This window comes from Mauremys reevesii, linkage group 2 (assembly GCF_016161935.1).
Source record: "Mauremys reevesii isolate NIE-2019 linkage group 2, ASM1616193v1, whole genome shotgun sequence".
Taxonomy (NCBI): domain Eukaryota; kingdom Metazoa; phylum Chordata; order Testudines; family Geoemydidae; genus Mauremys; species Mauremys reevesii.
In genome coordinates this window covers 16787318-16809125 of record NC_052624.1, presented here as the reverse complement: position 1 = coordinate 16809125, position 21808 = coordinate 16787318, and the positions used below count along the sequence as shown (strand labels likewise).

The window sequence follows — 21808 nt, the reverse complement described above, 5'->3', positions numbered from 1 at the left end:
CGAGGTGATGACGGCTTTTATAACTGAGGCCAGGTCACCATATGCCAGGAAGAGATGGAGTCTCCTAGCCACCAGAGATGGTAGAAAGCGTTACTTAGGAATGCTGTTATGTGAGAGCTTAGCAGCACCCAATCCAAGAGTACTCCTAAACTAAGGATGGAATTGACTAGTTGTGGGTGTGTACTTTCAAATAAAGAGGACTGTACAGTGGCTGCAAACTCTTCAAAATGTTTTCCTCTGCCCACAAATATAACCTCTGTCTTGCTTGGGTTCATGCAGCTGTTCTTCATCCATGAGCTGATCTTATCCAAGCATTATGCCATTTTGGTCACAGTGGTGTGGTCAGATGTGGTTAAGGATAGCTCGAATTGTGTGTCATCTCCATATTGCTGGCTGTGAGTTCATGTCACCTGACCAGTTTAGCTGCATGGAGATGTTGAATAGGACCAGGAAGAGAACTGATCCTTGTCGGACTCCACAAGCAAGGGATCTAGTGGCAAAGGTGCAATTTCCCATCACTGCTGTTTGGGTGCATCCCTCTAGAAAGGAGTCAAACCACTTTAGTGCATTCCAATGGACCCCGGACCCCGCTCAGGTGGGACAGCAGAATCTGGATGCGGTAGGCTGGAAGAGTATCACCACATATGCCTGAGGCTGTGTGCTGGCAGACTGCCACTCTCCAAAAAAACAATTAAAGCAGAGTACTATAAAAAACAGAGAGAAAACTATAATAAAAAAATCTGGACAAAAGGCATCTTGGCATTGATTATTTACACTTTGTTCTAGCGAGTACAGGGTGACAATCTAATTCTGGTAGACATTATCAGATCCATTACTTTCAAGTCATTTACACCATACCCTCCATTTTTACTGATCTGACCAGCAAAGGTCCATATTCTTTTCCTTAGTCACAAAGATTCGATTGCAGCTTCAGCTGGTCCAGACTTTTTGTTTTCTTGGGAGCAAAAAATAAAGATAACAGACAAAAAAATTCAAGAAGTAGGTACACAAAAGACAAAGTTATATTCCTGATCAGCTGAAATATGACATCAGTTTGGAGACATAATTGCAGATATTGTGCAGCTGTCATCATACAATTATTAGGAAAGGTTGTCAATGGTACGGTGTATCACTCTTGCAGGTATGGAGCAGATTCTGGTATTTTCCAGTCAGTGGAAATGCAATTGCTGGGAAAACTGATCTTTCCTCCGAGCTGCTGATTGAAAAAGCAGCAAGACAGCATAAGTAGCAATGCAAGTAGACATCTGTAGAGTACAGATCAAGTTGTTGGAGATTTTCTTTCTTCATATCTATCTATCTACATATAAATTGCCATAGTGGAGCAGACCAATGCTCCATGTTGTCCATATCCTCTCTCAGACAGTGGCCAGTGTGACGGGTTGTCACACCTGGGGTACAGTCTGGGAGCTGTGGGAACTGCTGTGGGCTCTCACTCCCCAGATGGGCAGGCCTCTCTCACACTGCTTTGCTGGAGATTCAGCCAACCTCACCAGGCCCTGTTATCACCCAACATGGCAGCAGGTGGCACCACACACCCAATTGAGTTACCTGAGTGCTTTACCTAAGCCACTCAAGGACATAAAGCGAATTTCCCAGCTTCTCAGCCTTGCACTCCTGCTGAAGTATAAACCCAGAATTATACCATTTTACACTTCACAGGGTTTTGTACAATGTAAGCTCATTAATATAGTTTGCTTTCCCCTCAATGTGTGAAAGATATGCACAACAAACTGGTGTTACTCAAGCTGAGATTTTCCCCAGACATTTCACTTAAAGGCACTCTGGTTTAGATAAAACATAAAACAAGTTTATTAACTACAAAAGATAGATTTTAAATGATTATAAGTGATAGCAAACAGATCAAAGCAGATTACCTAGCAAATAAAAATGCAAACTAAGTCTAACATACTAGATAGATAGGATTTGAATTAGCAATTTTTCACCCTGACTAATGATACAAGCAGTTCACCAAGTTTCCATACACAGGTTAGAAATCCCTTTAGCCTGGGACCAGCACTTACCGCAGTTCAGTCTTTGTTCCTCAGGTGTTTCCAGGATTTCTGTGTGGACAGTGAGGCCCAGTGATGTCACACCCCAACTTATATAGCTTTTCCATATGGCGGGAATCCTTTGTTCCAAGCTCAGTTCCCCAGTTCAGTTTGTGGAAAAGTACAGGTACAGAAATGGAGTTCAGTGTCATGTAGTCTGGTCACATCCCCTTGCATGGCTTGCTAAGTCATAGCACCCATTATCCATAGACTATCTGGACTGACTGGCTCACCAGGAGGGGGATAAGCCAGGAGGGGCCTACTATATCCCCTAATGGCCCATTACCTTGAATAGGCCCTTCACTACCAACTGTCTAGACTGGATGCATTTTGCCTAGTGGGTGTCACCCAGGTGTAACCACATTTGAAGTACAGATATATAGTCAATATTTATAACTTCAGATACAAAAATGATACATGCACACAAATAGGATAATCATATTCAGCAAATTATAACTTTTTCAATGACACTTTATAAGACATATCTTGTACCAGATGCATGATAATTATGTTATACTCATATCATAATAATATCACTATGATGAATATGGCGTGTAGTGTCTCAGCCAGGACTTAGATGCTTAGAGGAAGATCCATAAATCTCCTAAACAGGCAATTATGGAATAACCAGCCAATATGGGAAGTTTCTTCCTAACTCTATAACTTTGTAGTTCACTTATGCCTTGAATCAAGAGGGGTTACATCCCTTATACTATTTTATGCTATTTAATATAACTGTCTTGTTTTCATTATCCTTATAAATGTCTAATACCTTGCTTCAGTAAGGAACTTAAACTGTTTCAATCTTACTTAGCTCTTGGACTCAGTGTCTTATGGTAGCAAATTCTACAGGCTAAAGATCTATTGTGTAATTGTGTAAAAAAGTACTTCCTTTATCACTTTTAAATGTGTTGCCTTTCAATTGCATTGGATAGTCTTGTGTTATGAGACAGGGTAAATAAAAGCACCTAATTTATTTTTTGTATGTCTTTCATGATTTTATATACCACTGTCATTACTCATATTTGTCTCATCAGGAATTCAGGGCCCCATTGTGCTAGACACTAGCAAACACTTATTAAAATGACAGAACTACCCCAAAGAACTTTCAGTCTATCTTCATGGACGTCTTTCAATGCCTCTGCTAATTTTCATTGCCCATTTCTGGATCCCTTCTATTTTTTCTATAACTTTTTTGAGCTAGGGGCATAGGTGCTGGAACTAGAGGTGCCGGGGGCGCTGCCACACCCTCCTGGCTTGAAGTGATTTCCATTATATACAGGGCTGACAGTTTGGTTCAAGGGTTCTCAGCACCCCACCCCCCTCATAAAAATTGTTCCAGCACCCCTGGGTAGGGGTGACTAAAACTGAATCCTGTATTTTAGGTGGTGGCAGAACATCAATATATACAATAGCATTAACTATTTCCTATCCCATTCACTGTACAGTCTATCATTTTTGTTTGCTTTTCTGACCACTGCTTGCACATTTAGCAGATGTTTTCCTTGAGCTGTCCACAATGACTTCTTAGTTCTCTTTCCTGAGTGGTTACTGTTAATGTAGAATCCAGCAATGTGTTTGAGTAGTTCTAGCTAATCTATGTTCTATTTATATCACACTCATCACCATGGTAGCTGAACACATTACAATTTTTTAAAAAATGGGAGGGGGACTGACACGGCTTATATCTTAAGTTGCTTGCATTCCCTCCAACTAAACAGGCTTTATTTCTTTGCTTTTGGTTTATTATGGGAAAGCTAAGTCAAAACAGTGAATTTTGGGGCTGAGCATCAGCTGGTATAAATTATCATAGGCCCATTGACTTCAGCTCACACCAGCTGAAGAGCTGCTCCTGTGTATGTTGCCCTGAACACCATGAGAACTAAAGTCAGTCTAATGTGATCTAGGAGTTAGTTCCACAGTTGAGAACCATCCGCCAAGGAAGCTCTGGCCCTTGCACTCATGAGTCTCATTCTTGTAAGTGGCACTCTCCTTGTTCTAGCTGAGGATAGCTGTCATCAATATTTATGGTCTTGTAGAGAGGCAATTCCTCATGTAACCTGGGCCAGTCCAGCAGAAAGCTATGAATATGCCTCCCATGCTCACCTTTCCACCTCTTAGCTGTGTAACGCAGAAATGTTTTAACAGCTATGCAAATTTCAAATGCATCTGACATTGCTGCATTACAGAAATAAAAGAATGGAGCAAGCAATTTTGTACCATATACTCAGGGCGCAGAGTACTCCATGATTCTGCACCCATAGAATTTGCCACAAAATTAACCTCTTGCTGATAAATAGTGCTCCACAATCTAATCCCTCATGTTTGTGAAGGAAACCTTGGCAACAAGTGTAAGAAAACTTTGAAAACAGTGTTGTCTTCCTGAATCTGCAGAGAGCCTAAACAATAACTCTAAAGGAGGTGTGAATCACTCCATTCATCCCCACCTTCCCCTTGACAACATCTGAGATGTAGTTATGTTTTGTCCATACAAATATTGGCCCATATTGAAAATGGGAAAAATGGGAGTAACATAAAATAAATTGAATTTAATATCAAAATAAATAACAAATGTCTATCTATCTTTGGTACTTATATGGACCCCATTACCATAGTATCTGAGTGCCTCATGATCTTTAATGTATTTATCCTTACAGCACCCCTGTGTGCTAAAAAAGTAGCATTATCCCCATTTTACAGAGGGCAATTGAGGTACAGAGAGGCTAAGGCCTAAATCCACAAAATGGATTCAGCATCACAATGCCTAATTTGTAGGTGCATAGAAAATCATAGGAACAACACTACCATCCACAACACCCAAGTCAGGTACTAGAATCCCTATACAGTGAATGAGGAGAAATAGGCACCTTAGAATGGGATTCACAAAGCCAGCATGCTAGGCGAGGAGCTGCCTAAACTCGCCCATTGAAGATGCCAACTCGCTCTGGACCCCTGGGGTCTCCACACCCAGAGGGAGCAATGCAATCCCGATCTCTAGACTGCAGTGACTCTGAGCCAGCGTAAAACAGAAGGGTTTATTGAACTTCTGAACGCAGCACAGGAGGTTCTCAGGGCCCCCGAGCCTAGAAAGTCTCAGCACTATCCATCTGGGTCTGTCCCAGTCCAGGTGGCTCAGGCTGCACTTTGTCCACAGTCCAGCACCCCCCTCCTTTCAGCCGATCATCCTATATCACCTTCCCAAAAGCCCCTCCCCCATCCTTTGTCTTCAGTCCCAGGCAAAAAGGTTACCTGGGCCCTCTCTCTTCCATCCTTTGTTCCCCCACTGGCTGGAACTGGCTGGTCAGATCGCTGGGGTCCTCTCTCCTCAGCCCTTTGTCCTCCCACTGGCCAGAACTGACTGACTTCCAAGATGGGTTGGGCCTCCGGGTCACCAGTTGCTACAGTACCCAATTTCCAGGCCATTGTCTGGGGTCCAGTGTGGTAAGCAAGGTCACACCTGGTCCTCTGCAACAACAAACACCCTGTCCCACCACGTCGTTAAATACACAGCACACAGGGGAAACTGAGACACACATAGTATTCACACAAAACACTAAGAAAATCCCCCACTTTGTCACAGTGGGTAACCTCCTGTAATGGTGAGCAAGCAATACACTGAACATTTTCCAGCAGGCTCATCTCCTGCTAACAGAATAGGGGTTTCAGGCAAACACTGCCAGCCTGCTACTACAGTATATTTCCCTTTGGGTCTTTGTGTGTGTCTGATTTTGTCTCCGGGCATTAGACAAATTCTCACTTAAAGCAATATTGCAGTCAGGCATGTCATAGAATACAGATTTCACACAGCCTACAGCACAATCACAGAACCTGAGAACAACTCAGATATATTTAGAATCTACATTGTCATTACTTTCACCCTACCAAAAAAAAAAGATTATAAACTCGCAGCTAGAGAATATTAGCAATCTTCTCAATGCAGGCTAGGCCTGATTCACCTGTTGTTTGTTTAACTGGAAGGGATTGGATAACCTATGTGGAAAAAATCAAAGAAATCTATTTTGTGTACTGCGGTCACCATGTGGTTGTTACTGTGAAGGCAGTGTTATAATAATCACCCAGCAAGGGCTTTCTGGGCCAAGCCACTGATGCCATCGAGAGTCCAACATGCCAGTGGGAAAGTGCATCCTACCACAGGAATGAAGTAAAATAATGCTTATGAAGAGGGGAGAATGTAGCAGCCACCTGCCTTGAAGAACACCCACATGCAGAGTGCAGCATGCAAACCTCAGTATACAAAGAAGAGAGGCATGTCATCAAATAATGGAGGGGTTGTCACAGCAAGGGGCACATCGATCTTTGCAAAGGCCAAGGCACATACACCCAAGAGTGAATTCTTGAAATCAATGGCTTAGATCAAATTGTTGGCTGAATGACTTAGATTGTGCAATATGAAATCCTACGGTTCATCTTCAGTACTACATGCTGCCAAGAGAGAGTGAGAGAAGAAAATACTGAAGATTCAGATAAATAATCAACAAAAATTTACCTTGAAGGAACATTGCCAATGTTTACTGATTCAAAATTGTTACCATTTCATCCAGTTTTACAGCCTTTTTAAAGACATATGCGGCACTACTTACAATGAAATCAAGCTGCCCTGTTTGTGTTCTTCTGTCCCCTTGTCTGTTTGTCCTTAGAGTACGAGCTACTCAGAGCAGGGACCAATCCTTCTGGAAAGTCTGGAAAGCATTTTAGCACTTTGTAGCCACTCCTGTAAATAAATAATAAGAAGAAAAAGCCTCCAGATTATAAAGCTTGAGTTTTGTGCTATATTTAAAACTTAAAACTCCTTTGTGGATAATTTTTTTTTAAATAGCTCCTATTTCTGAAGGAGCTAAATAACTCAGAGCTAAATTCTGTAGTCCTTAATTGAGCAAAACTTCCACTGACTTCAGTTGTGTGCAGTGTTGTTGTAGCCATGTTGATCCAAGGATATTAGAGAGACAAGGTGGGTGAAGTAATTAATATATTTTACTGGACCAACTTCTATTGGTGAAAGAGACAAGTCTTCAAGCTTAAACAGAGCTCTTCTTCAGGTACGCAGGGTGCCACAGCTAAATACAATGTGGAACAGATTGTTTTAGCATAAGGAGTTAACATGTTGTAAGAGACAATTCAAGGTGAAGTGGGCAGTTAACACCTCTGCAGTTGTAGGACAAAGAAGGGTTAGTGGGTTATATATTTAAGGCTATGTCTACACTACACAGCTTATAGTGACATGGCTGTGTCGCTACAGCTGTGCCACTAAAAGTCGCGCAGTGTAGCCGTTGTTTGTCGGCTCTCCTAAAAGTCGCACAGTGTAGCCATTGTTTGTCGGCTCTCCTGCCTACAAAAAACTTCCACCCCCAACGAGCTGGGTTAGCTTTGTCAGCAGGAGAGCTCTCCTAAAGTGCTGCTCACACCGGCACTTGTCGTCAGCAAAACTTATCTTTCAGGGGGGTGTTTTTTTAACATCTCTGAAAGACAAAAGTTTTATCATTCAATTACCAGTGTAGACAAAGCCATGGTAATGAGCCATAAATCCAGTGTCTTTACTGAGTCCATGATTTTTAGTGCCTAACAAAGTTATGAATTTAAGCTCCCAGGCTCAGCTTTTGAAGGTGTTGTGCTGGTTTCCTGTGAGGACAAGGACTGGGTGATCAGATATGAAATGATTGTTTTGTCAAAAATGTTCACACACAGGTGATATGGTGTTTTTGTCTTTTATCATTTTTCTGTGTGAGTTCATCTGAGAGCATAGTGATTGTCTCTTTTCACCCACATAGTTGTTATTAGGGCATTTAGTACACTAGATGAGCTGGACCACATGTTGTAATAGGCATATGTAGGACCCATGAATCTTGAAAGATGTGTTGTGGAGGATGTTGATCATCATAGCAGTAGAGATATGTCTGCAGCATTTGCATCTTTTGTTATGGCAAGGTCTGGTGCTGCTTTGAGTTGCTGGGTCCTGGTCTGTGGGGAGCTTGCTTCTGATGATGAGCATGGCAAGGTTGGGGGTTGTTTAAAGGGCAGAAGAGGAAGTTCAGGAAAGATTTATTTCACAATGTGGTCCCCTTCGAGTATGGATTGTAATTGTTTAATGATACTCCATATGAATTCCAATGCAAGGTGGGTAGGTGACAACAAGGAGTGTGACATCAGAGGGGTTTTTGTGCGTGTGTGTATTGAAGCAGGTTCTCTCAGGGGTATTATGGCCCATTCCATGATGCTATCTACTCTGGTGGAGGGTCCTTGTTTGACATATCCGAGGTAGTGCTCATAGCCAAGACTTTGTTAAGGAATGTATCAAATGCTGCAGTACAGGCTGATGTATTCTGCCAATCTCATTTCTGATGCAACTCCATTGACTTCAATGGACTTATATCAAGGATGAGTTTGCCCACATACCTCCTGCATTTCCTTCATTCATTGTGGGGATGAAACTGCCCCCCAGTGAAATAATGGTAAAATTCTCAACAATGATCAGAGTAGGAGCAGGCTCAGGCTACGGATTGTAACTATTGAATGGGCATGTCAGATTTATTAATACCTTTCTTCCAGTAGAACTAGCGTCTTTTCTAGCACAAATAACTCTTTATTATTGTTAGGTGAACTTTAAAAGATTAACCAGGCTAAATTGACTTTTGTTTCACTACAGGATATGCAAACATAGCGTCAGATCATAAAGTCTGGTCTACACTAAAAAGTTAGGTTGACTCAGCTACATCTCTCAAGGGTGATGTCGTTAAGCCGACCTAAGCCCCAGTGTAGACAGTGCTAGTTCAAGAATAGAATTCTTCCATTGAGCTGGCTACCACCTCTCGGTAGGTGATTACCTAGACTGACAAGAGAACCCCTTCCATTGGCGTAGGTAGGGTCTACATAGAAGCACTGCAGCAGTGCTGCTGTAGCTTTTCAAGCATAGACAATCCCTAAGAAGGCTGTTTTGTGCTGCTCTACCTTAATAGAATTCTTGGAGAGCTACACCATCTCTTTGCTAAAGTAGGGCAGGAAACAATCTTCCCATCTGTAATGGAGCCCTTGGAGGGCCAGGTGGTCTACTGGATAATGCACTCAGTATCATCTCTTAGCGGGAGGCCCTTTCAGTCCAGTTCCTCAGCCAAGGATGGGCTTAGTTTCACCCCAGCAGGCTCTGAGTCGGGGCTCTGTAAGGGTTAACAGTGGCTGGTACCTTGGGGTGCCCTCCGAGTTACATTCCCTGGGTCACTTCCTACCATCTCTCTCTCCCCATGGCTTCAAGTCCAATAAAAGGTAACAAAAGAAAAAGAAAACACAACTAAACCTTCAGCCCCAATTGGGATCAGCATATAGTTCTGTTGCTCGCACAGGAAGATTTCTTTGGCACCTGTGTTCAGGAGCCCTCAGGGTAGGTCTGCCTTCCTCCCGAGCCCCATCTTCTGAGCTGAGCTGCTCCCTTTTAAGTTTTCTCTCCAGTTGGAGCATGCACTGCAGGTCTGGAGGGGTGGGGCTATCAACCCAATATTGTTCTTTAACCCCTTCGGTACCAGTGTGCGGTCTGTACATTCTATCACACCATCCAAGCTTTACCAGCCTAAAGCAGATGAAAAGTCAAAATCTCAACACATTTTTGCAAATTGACAGCACAAATAAAAAATTGGTTTGGATGTTAGAAACCATTAAAAAAGGGATAGAGAATAAGATGGAGAATATTTTATTGCCCTTATATAAATCCATGGTATGCCCACATCTTGAATACTGCGTACAGATGTGGTCTCCTCATCTCAAAAAAGATATTCTGTACTGGCATTAGAAAAGGTTCAGAGAAGGGCAACTAAAATGATTAGGGGGTTGGAACGGGTCCCATATGAGGAGAGATTAAAGAGGCTGGGACTTTTCAGCTTGGAAAAGAGGAGACTATGTGGGGATATGATAGAGGTATATAAAATCATGAGTGATTTGGGGAAAGTGAATAAGGAGAAGTTATTTACTTGTTCCCATAAGAACTAAGAGCCACCAAATGAAATTAATGGGAAGCAGGTTTAAAACAAATAAAAGGAAGTTATTCACACAGTGCACAATCAACCTGTGGAACTCCTTGCCTGAGGAGATTGTGAAGGCTAGGACTATAACAGGGTTTAAAAGAGAACTAGATAAATTAATGCAATCTAGAGTGCTATCGCTGGGTTGAAAGTGTGGTCTAGCTTGAATAAAAGTTAATATCCCTCTATAGAAATAGACCTTTTCCTATTTTTACTGGTAGTAGATCTGACAGCTATTATCCTTCTATTATATTTCATGCCTCCTAATTCTAACATATGGTGACACTTCACTTCCCAATAGCCAATTGACATTCTTTTGATGTATCTTTTGGGCTGCTGCCTAAGTACATTTGCAAATAGTTTAGTACTCAATTTAAGCTGAATATATTCCCAGAATTCCTTTGGCAATCAATTATTTATTACTTACAAATGTTAAGATCAAAAAGAAAAGAAATAGATGTATATTTTATTCTGACAGGAGGTCTATGGGGATTACAAAAAACAGAAACTTTAATGCTAAATTTGTGTAGAAAAGGTAAAAATGGGGATTCCCTAGTCAGTTTTCTTCCCTTTAAGGGAACAAATGGCCTGGATTAATCAGTTCTTCTTGTTTTTATACAGTGGTTAGACATGAACATTGGACATTATTTCTCAGTATTATTTGACTGTATTTCTCAGTATTTTCAAAGGACAATCAGGGGCAAATTCTGTTCTGCTACATCTGTGTAACACTATTAGGCCCAGATCTCACCCTCACCTACATGGATGCATCTCTGATTACCCTCCTTCTGGAACAATTAAATATAAATCTGCCGGAGAGCTTGTGCCAATTGCTTGGGAAGATCATGCTGGATGAATAGCTCTTTTGTTACATTTACAAAAGTTGCTTTTTATAATGGGCCTGGGCTGTGACTATGTAGCATACATTCCAGTAGGGTGGTGGGGGGCACAACAGGTGAACTTTAGGGAGATCATTTCCACTTCACTCAATAGCTAGGCAGCCATAGCAGAGGACTGAGGAACACTTTCAGAAGTGCCTTTAATTAAGGCATGATCCTGTGCCATTGATGTTAATGGGTGCAGGATCAGGCCCTTCATGAGTATCTGAACAGCTATGGAGGGATACAGGCCTGTCCAGTGGATTCAGAGGGATTTGGATCAGGCCCAAAATGTCCAAAATGAAATTTGACAGAGACCCATCACTGGCTATTAAGCGTTTTTGATAAAGCATTCACTCACTCTTGACCACTGAGAATCTTAAGGATTCTAAACTAAATCCATGAAACCAGATTATGTCCCAAATAAAGGCAACTTCTGTAGAAGTAACAAAAACCATTCTCCCAACATAACCTCATGTAATGTACACAAAACCAGTATTCACCCATATTAGTTAATCACTGTGGCAAGGAGCATCTATCTGTTCCACTGTGAGGTGGGACAGAGCTGCTCTAAAGGAGGAGAGAAGAGGAGTAAAGGAGACAGCCTGGCATGAACAACAAAAGGATCATTCCAATTCAGTAATGCAAAATGGTGAAAACTGGCCTTTAAGAACAGGAAATATTTTCAAGGTATGAATTGGCACATAGGCCTGATTCACCCTGATGTAACTCCATGATCTGCAATATTAAGAATATTATTAGCAAAGAAATAGAAAAGTGTCAAGTGTCAAACTGTGAAACTTTCACATAGTAAATGACAGAACTCAGTCAAAGCCACAGATCCATTTCACTAGAAGTGGCATGGCTATCAATGGGCTAAATTTTCTTCTTGGTTGATATTTTCCATTTTATACAGCGAACTCATCATACTATTGCTAAAATCCATGAGGTTGCACCAATGTAATTCAGTCTGTCATGAATGGAAAAATGTCAGTCTCCTCACAGGTGAAAAGTGTCAGGAAAGATCCTGCTCAGGAAAGACCTAATGAAACCTACTGACAGATCACGTCAGTGATCAACATAATTTTTGGAACACTGGGGCAGAGAATTGCCACATTAGATTGGAAACAGAAGAGGTGCACCCAAAAATGAGTAGTAGTTCCCTGTTTGTTTTGCCACAGGTGGATTCAGTGTCTGCCTGAAGGCTTCCTTTTTTATTCATTTGTATTGCATCTTACAGCTCTATAATATAATAGGAGATATACCAATCTCCTAGAGCTGGAAGGGATCTTGTGTCCAGACCCCTGCCTTCACTAGCAGCAGGACCACTTTTTGCCCCAGACCCCTAAGTGGCCTCTTCAAGGACTGAACTCACAACCCTGGGTTTAGCAGGCCAATGCTCAAACCACTGAGCTATCCCTCCCCCCCAAAGTGCTGAAGTTAGGCTTTACTTGGAAAGCCTGGTATTTTCTGATAGATGGGTAGATTACACACAGAGGAAATTAAACTTTTTTACTGTCTCTCTCAGGGTAGTTCTGCTGCCTAATGAATTTGGGGCTTTCAATTTGTCATGTTTGGAGTAAATGTATTTAATAATCTAGAGGTTAATTAGAAAAATAGCAACTGACTTTATTAAAAGAGTTTAACTCAACAATATGAATGGAGAGAGAATCTTCTCCAAGCAGGAGAATTCAAGCCCAAACCAGTGCCAAACGAATGTCACCCATACAGTTCCATCAAGTGAACATTAAGTGACAATACACATAACAAAACTCCTGTTGGAAGAAACTCATTGGCAGAATGAACATTGAAGACAGGAAGCTCTTAACTTAGCTCACTTTAATTCCAGTTTCTAACTCAGCTGTTACCTAACTTCTGAGGGTTGATGTCTTTTATAGACTGAGCCTTTCACAGATGTCTTTATGACATATTATTAGATTCTTAGTGTGTTTTTGCTTCCTTAATGCTTTTGTTTCTTGCTTTTAAATACTTAGACTATATCTTTGTTCAAGGAATTTATAGGCAAATGTAAAATTTGGAACAGAACGGTAATAATTCTTCAATGACGAATTGTTGATATAAAATTAAGCTTTATTTTAAGAAAAGAACTTTTGCTGTACTGAAGATTAAATTCTGATGTCTCTAGAGCACTGAGAGCTGTGCTAGCCTTTTCCTCCCCAGGATCCATACTAACCACATGACCCACACTAACTAGCCTCCTTCTGTTGGATTAAACTAGTTGTGACTGACATATAATCTTCAGTAGGAAAAGAGCAGAAACCAGCAAACTCATTTTGCCTAGGGCTGCAATTCAACTTTAAACACTTTCTTCTCAAGCACTGATCTAGCACAGTGAGTATCTTAAACATGTGCAATGGGAAACACAGAAACTCACCATGCAGGATGCTCACTCTGTTTTCCAAACCTGTAAAATCCGCATTGAGTGGGAGGGAGATACTCCAATAGACAAGTTCAGAAAGAAAGAGATGCATGCCCATAGCATCTGCTCTCCCTGCAGAAAAGCTATTGCTTTGGCATCTTTTGCAGCTGTAACTGCTATGCAAGCAGTGCTGATGCTGTTACATAGACAGTGCTGATAGCTCAAGGGGCACCCTCAGGCTGCTCACATTCCAAGCAGAAGAAGCCTAATTTCCTACCTCTATTAATGGAACTGCTGGTGCGCAAGGTCCCTGGACACTATATTCTACTGTCTGGCCCTGCTTCACTAAAGGAGGATTCTATTTTGTAAAAAAGAGAGAGCAATGGAAGTGTGAATAGCCTCCTGCACTCATGCAGTATATTATCTCTCTGGGCTACTACTTGAGAAATGTGGAGGAATGCAAATAAAACTAAAGAAAAGAGGCAAAGATTGAGGGTGAAACCTTGGCTCCATTGAAGTCAATGTGAGTTTTGCTATTTATTTCGCGGGGCCCAAGATTTCACCCTGAGGGAGCAAAGAGAGTTGGCAGAGATGTACTGTACAAGCAGATTTAAGCTCAAAGAGGTGAGTCAGTGGATGAAGAGTCAATGGAGAGCTTTGAAAAACAGCAGAATGTTGAATTGGATAAGGTTTGATACTTGCACAATTGTCACATCTACACCCAAAGAAAAGATAATGGTATTGATAATTAAATGAAAAAAACATGAATGAGGGTAGAAGCAATGTCAAGGTAACAATGAATTTTGCTAACTGTATAGTACCAAGCACATTGTCTTCCCTACAGAATAAAAAAAACAACATGCTACAGATGATGAAAGACAGACTGACTTTAAAAAAAAATTGTGTGTGTGTGAGAGAGTGATGGAGTTTACCAATCCCACACTATACCAGACCAAGGCACGGAGCAATACTGGGTTAGGGAAGCTCTGCACCTCAGCAGGTGTGATCCAGGCTCCAGGTGGAGGGACAATTTAAAATGGCACTGGCAGCCCCAGGGAGATACGGGCTGCCCTAGGAAGTGAAGCTGAGGCCCGGAGCTGTGGGCAGAGTGATCAGGGCCCTGGTAAGACCACTCCAGAAATGGCGATTTGCATTCCCTTCCCCCTTCGATGGCGGGAATCCACAAGAGGCCCTGAAGAGCAGTAAGTTGCATCACCGGGCAGACTAAACTGCTACTACTAAGACTGTGACCATGCCCCAAAAGGAGGAGCTCCAGCCTGGTAGGAAGAGACCCAGGGGGAGTATAACTTGGGGTAGACCAACGGGTGCTTTGGACACTATAGCACCCCTTTAGGGCCCTGGGTTGGACCCAGTAAAGCATTCCCCCCCACCCTGTTGTGACAGAGCCCCAAGAGGAAAATAGGAAACACACAGGAGGGGCTGAAGCTTGCTGTATACAACCCGGCAATGCTCCCCCACCCCTTGGACCTCCAGACCAGAGAGACTGAACAGAACTGTGGAGCTACGGCCTGACTACTAGGCCAGCTGGCTTTCAGACTGACCCGCTACAAAAATTCATGGTGAATGCAGGCAACAACTTTGTAACTAAAGGGAGCCTGTGTAAGAACCCATGGGCCCAGAACCAGGGTATGAGGGGGGCACTGCTTCCTCATCACCCCTAGGGGTCCAGGCAGGGTTGCTACCAAGACATACTGAGAAGCTGAGGCCTGCAGGAAGTCCCACCCTAAAGGGCATAAGCGATAGCCATCCACGATTCCCTGGTTGGCTGGCACTCCCCATATAAACCATGAAGACATTTCTAGGAGCTTGCTGAGGAATACAGACCTCTAGTGGGCTTTTGCCTTGGATCCTGCCTCACTGCAACTTGTCCTCATCCCAGACTACTGACCCTGATCCTGGTTTACTGTCTTCGGCTTAAGACCATTGCTGCCCTGGTGAAAGATCCTGCTCTGGCGCAATCCCAGTTCTTGTTGGTTGCTCTCAATTTGGTAATGGACTCTGACTTGGTTATTTTAACCTGGCCTGGCCCTGATTGATCTCTGACTGTTGATCCTGCTACTGAGCAGCTCACTCTGTGCCCATGAGTCGCCCATGACATGGCTTTGATGGCCTGAGGTGTATTTTTTTTTAAAAGAGGGGGGAGGGGAGCCCTGGTGATGGATCTTGACAAATTGCTAAAATGCATTTTGGAGAATCAACAACAGACCCAGTTGCTGTAGCAATTGGCAAAAGAACAACTGCAACAGGTTCTGCTGCAGCAGCAGCAGCTTATTAGGCCACTCAACACAGGGAGCAACAGGAACAGCTGGTGCAACAGGTGGTGCCACTGGTACAGCCCCGAAATATGCCATCTAACTCATTGGTGGGAGCAGTTAACCCCAACTTAGCTTCAAACCTCCCCTTGAAACTGACAAAAAAAAGGAACCAGCTGATGAGCTTGAAGCATTCCTAGTCACATTTGAGAGGGTCGCCATGGCAGCCTTTTGGCCAGTTGAGAGTTGGGCCATCCTGGTCACCCCATCCCTGACAGGGATGGCCCAGGCCATATACCGAAGCCTCCACATGACAGCTGTGCGGGACTATTCCCTACTCAAAGTAGCTATCTGAGACACTTTGGGCATTTAAAACAAGACCCACCACCAGAGGGTCAGCAAGAGAGATTTTCAGCTGCAGTTTGATCTAGGCCGGTAGCCCAGACTCTAAAGGACCACTGCTAACAGTGGCTCCAACCCCAGAAAAGAACAAGAGTATGGGTGGTGGAAAATACTGTGTTGGAGCAGTTCCTCCAAATTCTCCCACTCAGAGTATGGGAGAGGATGGTACAACATCAACTAGGGATGTAAAAGGTTAACCAGTTAGCATTAGGATTACCAGTTAACCAACCATAATCGTTAACCCCAGCGGCCCTGTGCCAGCGGGATGGACCCCGGCCGTGCTGTGCCGTGCCATTAATTTTATTAGACAATGCCCTTGTTTCTCAGAATTCACCTGTAACAATAGTTATACTTTTCCAAGATGTTGTCAGGATTAAGACAGTAATGTTTGCAAAGTGCTTTGAGACCTTCCGATGGAACATGCCAGATAAGTACGGTGTTAGAGTCCCACATTTTAAAATGTTGTCCTAAATTCCTGCCTGATGTAATTACCGCCAGTGAGAGTTGCATGCACTTTGTCAGGGCTGATTTTGGCCCAGTGTTTCTATTTCACTCTGGCCACCAAATAATAAATTAAAAATCTCACCCCTTAACATTACTGGGCTCTGACGACCACAGAACATATTTTAAATAGAGCTATGACCATGCAAGGTGCGTAATTAACCCGTCCCCATAACAACCTTAACCCCACCCTCGAGCTCGCGCATGCTGAGCTGCCTAGGGAATAAACCCAATCACGTAACGCGCAACCGCAAAAGAACAAAAATACTGCGACACTGCGCATGTGCAGCATCAGCTCCCCAAGAAGGGCTGGTCGTGCCAGGCTAGGGTGGCGAAGTGCGCACGCCCCCTAGGGACGTGGTACACTGCGCATGTGCGAGGAGGGGGTGGTGGGGCGGGAGGCGCTGCTGCTGTTGCTGGGCCCGGTCCCCTCCTCAGCGCGATGAGTGACGGGTTCCGGAAGGCGGAGTCGGGCTCTCAGGTGAGGCAGCGCCCCGGGCCTGGCCGCCCCCGCAGGGCCCGGCCGCCCCCCCGCACCGCCCCCAGGCGGGGCTCGGAGTAGCGTAGCGCAGCACGGGCCGGCCAGGTGGTGTCGCGCCGCCCCCAGCAGCTCCCAGGCAGGCAGGCAGGGCGGGGTCCCCCTCTGGCGGGGCAGGGCGGACGCGGACACGTTGAAAGCCCCGCCTAGTCTGTGGGTGCTGCCCGCGCTGGGGAGGGAACCCAGGGGCTGCCGGCCGCGGTCTCTGCCCGCTGGCGCGTCCGTTTCTCCTCGCTGCGGAGGGCATCCTGCCCGGCCAGGGCGGGGCTGCGTCCCAAGCGCCCGTCCGGAAGATGTGCGCGCCGGGCCCGCCCCCGCCACGTGTTGAAGTACAGGATGTGCTTAATTCACCTGGGAGAAAATGGGACTTAAGTATGTGCCTAGACTTAAGCAAATGTTTAAATATTTTGCTGAATAGGGTGAACTGCTGAATCAGGGTCTGTATCCACACGCGCAGGTGCACACTGATACTAACCATGCATGGGACTTGTCTACACCTGTAGAACTTCAGTGCAGACAACACTACCTATCCTGCTGCCATAGGCGGCAGGTTTGTATAATTTTTGGTGGGGCCCAAAATGGTGGTGCCCCCCCCGCTCCCGCCCTGTAAGCCGATATAAAATGAAGCTACAACGCGTCAGCGCCACAAGATGAAGTGGGAATGTTCTTAATATTTTCTCTGAATACTGTGTGGGTGCCTCAGTTTCCCCTGCAAGATGCCAACTGAAGGTGTTGGGGACAAAGAGATCAGGTGGCCTCCTTGTCTGGAAGAGAGACAGAGGCCAGAGGAGGGAGTGTCAGTTTGGAGCTGGCTGGGGAAATGGGGAGAGACTCAGAACTTGGTTCTGGGCTCCCCACCCCGCAAGATGGACCTGACCGAGGGGTTCTCTTTTCTGTACCAACAAGCTCTGTTTAAACTGTGTTCCCATCATCTAATAAACCTTCTGTTTTACAGTCTGGCTGAGAGTCACATCTGACTGCCGAGTTGGGGTGCAGGGACCTCTGGCTGCCCCAGGACCCCGCCTGGGCAGACTCACTGCGGAAAGTGCATGGTGTGGAAGGGCATGCTGAATGCTCTGAGGTCAGACCCAGGAAGGTGTAAGCTTCTTGCCCTGGAGACAGTCTGCTCAGAGAGGAGGCTCCCCCAGAGTCCTGACTGGCTTTGAAGGAGTGGTTCCAGAGCATCCCAGCATCCCCTTCCACCCCATGCACTTCTCAGAAGTCCACACAGGCACTAACACTCCCTCCTCTGGCCTTTGTCAAGAAGGCTAACATCATTTTGAGCTGTATAAGTAGGGGCATTGCCAGCAGATCGAGGGACATGATCATTCTCCTCTATTCAACATTGGTGAGGCCTCATCTAGAGTACTACGTGCAGTTTTGGGCCCCACATTGCAAGAAGGATGTGGAAAAATTGGAAAATCCAGTGGAGGGCAACAAAAATGATTAGGGGGCTGGAGCACATGACTTCTGAGGAGAGGCTGAGGGAACTGGGATGGTTTAGTCTGCAGAAGAGAAGAATAAGGGAGGATTTGATAGCTGCTTTCAACTACCTGATAGGGGGTTACAAAGAGGATGGATCTAGACTGTTCTCAGTGGTAGCAGAGGACAGAACAAGGAGTAATGATCTCAAGTTGCAGTGGGGGAGGTTTAGGCTGGATATTAAGAGAAACTTTTTCACTAGGAGGGTGGTGAAACACTGGAATGGGTTACCTAGGGAGGTGGTGGAATCTCCTTCCTTAGAGGTTTTTAAGGCCCGGCTTGACAAAGCCCTGGCTGGGATGATTTAGTTGGGAATTGGTCCTGCTTTGAGCAGGGGGTTGGACCTTATGACCTCCTGAGGCCCCTTCCAACCCTGATATTCTATGATACTCTAAACTGACCACCAAATTTAAGTTGCGTTTTTCCGGTCAGGTGAGGACTCTGGGGCAGGGCTAGGGATAAGGAACTTGGGGTGCAGACAGGCTGCCCCAGGGCTAGGGCCAAAGAGGACTCCCCTCCACCCTCCCTGACAGCAGCAAGCTCCAGGGGAGGGACCCCTCCTCTCCCCCGCAGTTCACTGCACATGCTCCTAGGGTCCCTCTCAGGTTCAGAAGGCCCACTTGGCTCCCCTATGGTGGGTACCGAGGGGGGAGGTTGCCATCACGTATGGCCTCCCCTGCTGTCACCCCTCACCATAGCCTCACTGGGGATGGGGCTGCCCCTGCCTCAGGTGCAGCTCCCATGGGCCCTGCTAGCTACTAGACTGGGAGCCTCCCGGCCAATGGAATGGGCTGGGCTGGGGGGCGGAAGGCAAAAGGGGAGATTGTAGGGAGCTTTGGAGGAGGGGAGGCAGTGGGGGAGGGGAGTGGGCTGGCACAAAGGGGAGGGTTCTTTGGAGAGGAGTGACAGGGGCACAGGGGTCATTGGGAGTCTCTCGAGGGTTGTGTGGGTCTCTGTGGGGCAGGGGGCTGTGATGGGCAGAGCCAGCTGCAACCTGGGTCTGCTCTGCGGGGGGTGTTACTATAGTCCCCTCAGGAAGCCCCCCCCATCCTGTGTATTTTATACCAGCCCCGGGGTGCCCATTGCTGCTCCTTTCCCCACCCACGACTCCATCTGTCTGTCCCCACATCTCCCCCGGCTGTGTCCGTCTGTCTGTCCCCACAACCTCCCAGCTGTGTCCGTCTGTTTGTCCCCACCAACCCCCCCACCCCGGCTGTGTCTGTCTGTCTGCTCCCCGCTGTGTGTCTGTCCCACAACCCCCAAGCTGTGTGTTTGTCCCCACCAACCCCCCCCCTCCCCGGCTGTGTGTGTGTGTGTCTGGCTGCCCCCACAGCTCACAGGCTGTGTCTGTCTGTCCGTCCGTCCCCGTGTGTGACAGTCCCCCAACCCCCTGGCTGTGTGTGTTTGTCCCCACCAACGTGTGTGTGCCTGCCTGCCCGCCCGCCCCCACAGCTCACCGTCTGTGTCTGGCTGCTGCTCACAATGGCTGCCCAGGGCTCAGCCGCTGCCTGTGGCTCGCTCCCCCTCCCTGCTGTGGAGGCGTGGCCAGGCAGCTCCGGCACCGCCCCCGGCAGCTCCCATTGGCTGGGGCTCCCAGCCAATGGAATGGGAGTCCAGTCGCTCCTGAGGCCCCTCCCAGGAGCTGCCGCAGCCGCTGCGGTGAGTGAGAGCCCCGGGTGTTGCAAAGTGGGGACCCCCAGCACATGGCCTGGGGCCCAAACATTGGTGGGGCTGAGCCCAGCTCCTGGATTATTGGTGGGGCCTGGGCCCCACGGGCCCATATAACTTGCCGCCCCTGCCTGCTGCCAAGAGGGGTTCTCCCCTCAGCGGTGTAGGAATCCATCTCCCCTAAAGGTGGTAGGTTGACAGAAGAATTCTTCCATCAGCCTAGCGCTGTCTACATGGAGGGTTTGGCTGTCTTAACTGCATTGCTCAGGGTGTTGGATCTTTCACACCTCTGTGTGAGGTAGTTAAACAGACCTATTTTTATAGTGTAAACAAGGCCTCACAATAAACCTTGAGAGACTGTTGTTCACCTTAATGGATGTGAAGGTAGAGATGAATTGTAGTCACTTAAGCACTTCTTTAAAAACTTGGAAGATTTTAAAATTGCTCTGTGAAGTTTTGCTCATAGCAATAAAGCTTATGTTTCTTTAACTCTTCATCCAGTTTTTCTCCACCCTCTCACCACCCACCCTTTTTCTCTGACCTTTTGACCCTGACCTATGCTCTGAAAGTCTTTAAATCTTGCAGCAACACTTCCTTGTAGAATGTTGTGTAACTCATAAGTAAAAAATTCTGTGCCAAATAAATAATTCTTCAAAAATCTCATAAAATGAGCTTTGTAAAAAGTGACGATGGAAGTTGTAAGAGGTGAAGGTAGTAAAAGAGAGTAAGTGAATTTTGATTAAGCATATAGCTTGCGAAAGGTAAAAATGTCTCGCTCTCATTTTTTGACCAGTGGGTCTCTTAACACTTTTAATATATTGCTTAGAAATATTGCATATTATTGAATGGCACCCAAAAATGTGAAGAGTACCTCCCAAAAGACAGGAAAAACTCTTTAAGTTCCATTGAAGCACCATTAATTTTCAATTGGACTGAGGCTCCTAAGTGATTTTGACATTTTTTTTTGAAAATTTTTCCCACGGTCCTTTCCTCAGCAAACTTACCATTTAAGGCCCCTGTCCTGAAACTTATTCCACATGGGCAGATGTCTTTTGTCCACAGGAACCCCTATTTTCTACATACTAATAATCATATAAAAAGATCCACTGGGATAGAATGTAAAGTGCAATTATTCAGAAATGTATTGAACACACATCTAGGCTATTTTATTAAGGTAGATACACGCAGAAAAGCACTGGAAGGTAATCGTTTTGTGGAAAAAAGATAACTTATGTGAAGGAAGAAGTAAGCACCCATAATTAAATTATGGCAGGCTGATCTCAATAGTGACCAGATGTTGCTGTATCTTTTCCAATTTTTCTGTTCAGTTACTTTCTTTAGCAGTGCTGTGTTAACTGTTTATTTAAGCCATTCACAACAGAAGGTAGAAGCAAGTGGTTACTGTTATTGCAGACTGACCCTTTGATCACTACAAATATTTTACCCTATACCAGGGGTCTCAAACAGGCGGTGCCCGTGGGGCTATTTCCTGCGGCCCACCAAGCGGCCTGTGCCCGCCCCGTGGCCTACCTCCAGGCCAGGGGTGGGCAAACTACAGCCGCAGGATTGCCCCCCTCAAGTGCCGCGCCGCTC

At 45.4% G+C, this 21808-nt stretch overlaps 1 protein-coding gene and 1 long non-coding RNA gene across 3 annotated transcripts in view; one reads left to right on the top strand and one right to left on the bottom strand.

Annotated features, from left to right (window-relative positions):
* Positions 1–6682: 6682 nt before the first annotated feature.
* LOC120398034 lies at positions 6683–20048 on the bottom strand. The gene is made up of 3 exons (XR_005594150.1): positions 20005–20048; positions 9376–9645; positions 6683–6801 (listed from the first exon to the last, which is right to left on the bottom strand). It is a non-coding gene; the product is annotated as an uncharacterized LOC120398034 (long non-coding RNA).
* The window catches only part of XRCC2 (X-ray repair cross complementing 2), a 27478-nt gene continuing 22439 nt past the window's right edge, over positions 16770–21808 (top strand). Inside the window, exon 1 of one of the 2 annotated variants that reach the window (XM_039524955.1) lies at positions 16770–17008. In XM_039524955.1, coding sequence (XP_039380889.1) covers positions 16970–17008 — 39 coding nt within the window. In that variant the 5' untranslated portion in view covers positions 16770–16969. Of the gene's footprint in view, positions 17009–17263; positions 17438–21808 lie in introns of those variants that run through there. The other variant, XM_039524956.1, reaches the window with a different exon arrangement.